Source organism: Myotis brandtii, unplaced genomic scaffold (genome assembly GCF_000412655.1).
Source record: "Myotis brandtii unplaced genomic scaffold, ASM41265v1 scaffold237, whole genome shotgun sequence".
Lineage (NCBI taxonomy): Eukaryota > Metazoa > Chordata > Mammalia > Chiroptera > Vespertilionidae > Myotis > Myotis brandtii.
The window spans coordinates 6,923,601-6,930,316 of record NW_005358943.1 but is presented as its reverse complement, the minus strand read 5'-3'; the positions used below and the strand labels follow the sequence as shown (position 1 = coordinate 6,930,316).

Sequence of the window (6,716 nt, the reverse complement as noted above, 5' to 3'; positions counted from 1 at the left end):
ATCTGGGATTTATTTATCTTTTATAATTGAAACTTTGTAGCCTTGAGTGGAGGCCAGGGCTGGCCAGGGCAGGCGGGAAGCTTGGCTTCCTCCATTGCCGGGGGCAACCCAAGCCTCCTGCTCACTCCAGCTCTGTGGCCATGGCCATCTTGGTTGGGTTAATTTGCATACTCTCTCCTGATTGGCTGGTGGGCGTGGCTTGTGGGTGTAGCAGAGTGACATCAATTTGCATGTTTCTCTTTTATTAGTGTAGATGTAATCAAAACAGCTTTTTAATCAACATACCTTCCTATATCTATCGTGAAATTTATTTTGAAATCAATGTAGAAACATGTTAACAATTAGTTGAGTGTTACGAATATACATAACTTCTCCTTCAGGCCTTCATGTGTTTTTTTAAACTTTAGGTGCAATAAACCATATTATTTTATCAGAAAAAATGGAGTTTTATTGATAAAAAGAACATGTACTAAGCCAAAATTTGCAAAAATAGCAGTATAAGTAATCATAAAGGGAAACATATAGATTTGAGTTCATATAAATTACCACTTTATTTTCACAAACACCATGAACTAAGTTATTTACAAAACAGCAAATAAAGGTAAAGATCAGAACATGTATGTAGCGTGATGTTAATATGTAAAGTGTCACATAATTGATGAGAACTATAGGCATGAAAAAAATAAAAGGAAAACAAATAAATAATTTCTAAAAATTTATACCATTTGCTAATAATTCTGTAAAATGCATCATTTCTACTCTCAGGACCAAGTCAGGTTATTTGCTTAGCATACTTTTGTTTTTCTCTCCCCAAAACAAATATAATTAAGTTATTGTTTTCTACTTATTTGTTTTTCTACTAGAATATCTTACCCATTATACTGAGATCTTGTTTAGTATTATATCACCAGCACATGAGTTAGTGTTTAAAAATATTTATTAAATAAATTAAGCCTTTATATTTAGAAATCTTCCAGGCAACAGGTTGTAAGTATAAGGCAATGAACTTTTGCAAGTTGCCAAAATAAGTCCACTTGGTTCACATCCTGGTTTGGATATAAATATTTACTTTAATAATCAGCATTTGAAATATGTCTTTGAGTGCAAGTTTGTGCATATGAATATATGTGTGTGTGTAAAAAAAAATCCTAAAGCAGAATAGTTCATCCTTCACACTGATTCTATCCGGAGTCAGTTTGTGTTCTTGGCATAACTCAGTGACTATGTGGAGTCCTTTGGATGTATCCTTCTAGCAGCTTCTTTCCTTGACTCTAATTGGTTCATGATTTTGCTTCATGTCAAATCAGTAGATTTGAAGGATATAAAACCTGATTTTATTAGTGCTCTGATCCCTTTCCCCCAAGTAGTCTCAGCTTCCTGAGCTATTTTTAACAGAACCACACCTGATGATATGACTACTGATACTACATCAAACACACACCAGTAAAAAACAAACAAACAAACAAAACACATTAAGATTAAGACTTAAACAGTCAAAATAAAATTAACCTTTTAAAGAATTAAAATTGCAAACTCAAAGGAACACCCGTGTCTCTGTCTCTCACATCCATGTTTTCAATGTCAAGGTTGATCATCACTTTCTTTATTTTTATTTCTTTCTGTTTGGGTCTCTTGGTGACAGGGTGCCAGTGCTTCAGGGAAGTCAGGTAAAGCACGGTGAAGAGTCTGGTTTCAGATGCTTATTCCACCACCATCACCTTTGCAGTGAATAGTCTCCATGCTGATTTTTTTCCTCTGGGAGATGTGTGGGAAGAAGTTGCAGGGTGAGGGAGCTGACTGAACCACGGAATTTGCATTTGAGGTTACAATCTCCTTGAAGAATGAAATTTCCTGAGACGTCATCGAAATAATTATGGGAGATTTTAGTGATGTTCTGTAACACAGTTAAAGCCAATGCAAGAATGTGGTGCAAGTGAAATATCTTCAGGCGTTTCTTCACCGGATTATTCTCATTGAGCATCCATTTCTTCCCAGGCCTGACTATGGAGTTCTGAGCGGTTTCTCCTTTCCCCAGCTGAAATATTAGTTTAGCTATTGAAAGGCCGTAGTACCTTCAGGAAAGCCTGCTTTAGCTTGCTGTTTCCTAGAATTAGGAGAAATGAGTGACCGCAGGGATAGATGATTGCGGTCACCATACCAAAAAGAAACAGCGATTTGTTTTCTGGCACAGAAAAGCATGCTATTTCTATGGCAATGCCTATAAAATGCAAGATCAAGAGGATGATAAAAGATATCAACACTTTCATTGCTCTCACATGTGCTTCTGTGCTGGGGTCTCCGACACCTCGGGCACTCGATTGCATGTTCCTGTTGTGTCTCCAAAGAGAAATGATTAACAAGAGGCATGAAATCAAACACAGTATAAAGAGGAAAATGACTCCCAGATTGAGCAAAATTTGGTAAGCAATGTATTCACTTTTAGATACGTTGTGATGCCGGGTTGTGTTTCCATTATTTATTTTATATTCATTCATAATCTTAACAATTTGTGGGAAAATAAATAACCATGAAATAAGCATCAAGCCCATCAGAAGAGGAAGTACTCTGTTGATTCTATGCTTCAACCAGAGAAAAATGTAGTGGGAAAAATTGGCTATCTTCAAGAAATAGAAGATGCTGAGACTGGAGACAAACCAGATACTTAAGTGATTTATAATTATCCATGAATAACTAATATATTCTTTTAGGTTTCCAGAGGAGTACATATATGGAGAGAGTATCTTTATAAATCCATCTGTAATTATTATCCATATCAGAAAAATTCTCGAAGTAGCTAAGCCAATGAGAATCAAGCCAATTACAGAAAACTTCTTGTTCTTGACACAGTCAATGCAGTTTACAAGTCCAATAAATCCATTCCCTAAAACCCCCAGTATTGATTCACCAACTGCTATAAAAATGAGGAGGCCTTCCGCTATACTTAGCATAGCTGCCAAGCCCTAATATTGTTTCTGTTACATATATTTTAGATTACCTGATGCAGGATGAGGTATATATTGGCTGGTTGTTGGAAGAATGATTTTCTTTTCTTTCATTACATAAATATTTAAAATTGCCCCAGTAATGCTTTTGATGGAATCTGAAATATCTTCATAGAGACCCCTCCACTTTTATGTGTAAAACTTAGCTCATCTAGAGAATGCGTCCCACCTGAATGCGCAGCTACAATTTGTTAACATGCAAATGAAAGTTTGCTTAATGGGTTTTACTTGTCTGCCTGAGACTATTTTGCATTTGTTAACCTGAATTGTGGAGCAGGAGTACCAAACACATATCTCTAGGAAACAAAACACAACAGAAACAAAAATTGGATTTCTTCATATTTTTCAATATCACCACTAACATCATTATTAATCTTGTGTTAATTCAGGCAGGGCACACTTAAAGTTATAATATAAAGAGGACAATAGATTATGACTCAATTACCTAGACACTGGCCAGTGTTGGGGAGTGGGAGAGGGCGGAGAGAGGTCAAGGGGGGAAAAGGAGACATATGTAATACTTTAAACAATAAAGAATTTAAATTAAAAAATATTTACCTAGATACTAAACTGTTTTTTTAAAATATATTTTTATTGATTTCAGATAGAAAGGGAGAGGGAGAGAGAGATAGAAATATTAATGATGAGAGAGAATCATTGATCAGCTGCCTCTTGCACGCCCCCTACTGGGGATCAAGACCACAACTCGGTCATGTGCCCTTGACGGGAATTAAATCTGGGACTTTTCAGTCTGCAGGCCAGCGCTCTATCCACTGAGCCAAACTGGCTAGACTAGAGCTAGACACTGAACTATTGGCACTTCGTGTTAAGATAGGTACAAGAAACCATTTTGCCATATTATTCAATACTGGTGGCCCAGTGCACGAATTTGTGCATGGGTGGGGTCTGGCTGATCCGGCCCCCATTGGCTGATCAGGGAGGGCCTGTCAGGAGGAGGAGACAGCGGGAGGTTGGCTGGCCATCCTGCCCCGATCAGGGCCTGACCAGAGCCAGGCTGTCTGGGGGGAGAAGCTTCGAGTGATATGCCGGCTGGCCCCACCCCCTATTGGGGTAGGGGAGCGTGATCAGGGGCAGGGCCTGCCTGGGGGAGGGCTGCAGGAGGTTGGCCAGCTGGCCCCGCCCCCATTGGGATGGGGGGGCAATCAGGGGCAGGGTTGGATGGCCCCACCCCCCGATCCTGCAAATTGGCTGGCTGCAGTGGGCATCATAGCAACTGGTCATTCTGGTCATTATGGCGTTCTGGTCACTGGCTTTTTATATATATAGATATTTTATCTTTCTTTTTTTAATCCCCACCCAAGGATATTTTTCCATTGATTTTTAGAGAAAGTGGAAGAGAGAGGGAGAACCAGAGAGAAATATCGATGTGAGAGAAACACATCAATTGGTTGCCCCCTGCAAGTGCCCCGACCAGGTCCCTGACCAGAGCCTGCAACTGAGGCACATGCCCTTGACTGGAATCAAACCCAGGACCATTCAGTCCCCAGGCCGACTATCCACTAAGCCAAACTGTTTAGGGCAATATATTTTATCTTTTAATTTGTAATTAAAATTCAAGCTCAACCGGGTATAGAAAATTTCACAAAATTTATCTCACAAAATTATTGCTGTATTTTTAATAGTTATTCCATTCATGAATGTAGATTATGTTGACATGAAAGACTCTTAGAAATAATCCCTTCATTTACTGTATTTCATGTTGATGGCATCCATTCATTCATTCATTCATTCATTCAACAAGTATTTCATTGAGTGTCTAAATATACCAAGCTCTCTTTTAGACACTGAGGGAATATAATGGTAGACAGAAACTCAAAGCTTGTGTGATTCATGTAATTTACATTCTAATTAAGTAAGCAGAAACAATCACTTAAATCAAATATTGTCCAAAATTTGAAATTTAACAAATAAATATAACATTTATTAAGCCTTTATTATGTTCCCAGCACTGTGCTAAGCACTTTATGGTTATTATCTCATTTCAACATCACAACAAACCTTTAAAATAGGTACTATTATTAACTTCATTTTTAAAATAAATAAACTGAGCTTTAGAAAAAAGAACTTTTCCAATTTATATTGGCATGACTACCATGAATTAATGACCTTAAAATGAAATAGCATCAAACATAGAAATAAACTATGAACGATAGTTAGCAAGGCAAAACAAACATAAACAAGCAGCAAACATGGACTTCACATGGGTTGCCAATACTAAAACTGACAGATAAGAATATCTGTAGATATAAGAGCTTTGTATGAACTACTTTTAAAAAAATAAATAATGTAATTTCAGAGAATAGCAATAAGAGACTGTCAGAAAGAAATAGGAAATTTGGGGACAAAACTTATAGAAATAAAAGTATAATTATAGAAGATCCTCTTTGAGGACCTCAGGCAAGGATTCACCACGTCTGCTCCTCATGCTGAAACTCCAGAATAAGCAGAGATCAGTGAGCAAGAGGAGCCTCATATCAGAACAGGTAGGAAGGAGCAGGAGAGCAGCTGCGATGGCTTGGGAATCCTGGTGAACATAAAGAAGGAGGTGACCTGCCCCATCTGCTTGGATCTCCGAAAAACAAACAAACAAACAAACAAACAAAAAACACCACCATGATCCTGGGATGTGGGCACAGCTTTTGCCAAGCCTGCATCACTGCAAACAACAGAGTCCATGATCAGCCAAGAAGGAAGTAGCTGCCCTGTGTGCCGGACCAGTTACCAGCCTGAGAACCTTTGTCTCGATCGACCTGGGGCCAACATCGTGGAGGCGCTTAGGGAGGTCAAGTTGAGCTCACAAGAGGAGATGTCTCTGTGAGCATCACGGAGAGAAACTCCAGCTCTGCTGCGAGGACCATGGGAAGGTCATGTGCTGGCTTCGTGAGCCGTCTCGAGAGCACCGTGGTCACCACAGATGCCTCGAGGAGGACATTGCCCAGTTGTGCCAGCATGAGCTCCAGAGGCTCTGGATACGTTGAGGGCAGAGCAGAAGGAAACTGAGAAACTGATAGCTGACCTCAAAGAAGAGACAACTTCCTGAAAGAGAAAATATGTCCAGGATGATCTTAAACAACAGAGAAATCCACGATCGTGAGGAACAGACGGAGCTGCAAAAGCTGGAGAAAGAGGAGGGGGGTGATCTCTCTGACCTGCTCGGGCTGAGAGCGTGCTGTTCCATCACAGGCAGTTGTTGCGGGATCTCATCTCAGATCCGGAGCATCCGTTGCAGGGGTCAACAGTAGCGATGCTGCAGAATGTGAACGGCATCATAAAAAGGATTAAGAGCTTCACTCTGAAGAAGCCAGACACTCTCTCCAGATTTCCTGATGTGAGAGTTGTATTACCGTGAACCTTCCCAAGAATAATCCAGATGATGGTTTCTGTGAATCGGAGACAAGTGAGAGTGTTAGGTTGGAAGACCATTGTGTAGGAGCCATTCACTTCTCGGGAAGACAACAAGGATTGTAATGTCCTGGGCTCGCCGTTTATTCCATCAGGGAAGCATTACTGGGAGGTAGATGTGTCAGAGAAATGTCCCTGGATCTTGGGAGTATATTGTGCAAAACGTAACATTAATAGTTTTTAACAAGGTTATGCTAGATATTAACCTAAATTTGGCTACTGGGTTATAGGATTATAGAATCAGTTTGAATGTAAGGATTTTGTGGGTTTTGCCAACCCCTGGACCTCAAT

General features: G+C 39.6%; 1 protein-coding gene and 1 pseudogene across 1 annotated transcript; one reads left to right on the top strand and one right to left on the bottom strand.

Annotated features, from left to right (window-relative positions):
• Positions 1–2,048: 2,048 nt before the first annotated feature.
• LOC102244927 (taste receptor type 2 member 10-like) lies at positions 2,049–2,948 on the bottom strand. The gene has a single exon (XM_005866840.1). The coding sequence runs from the start codon at positions 2,946–2,948 to the stop codon at positions 2,049–2,051; it is 900 nt and encodes a 299-aa protein (XP_005866902.1).
• Positions 2,949–5,165: 2,217 nt separating this feature from the next.
• Positions 5,166–6,372, top strand: LOC102244625 (annotated as a pseudogene).
• The last annotated feature ends 344 nt before the right edge of the window (positions 6,373–6,716 follow it).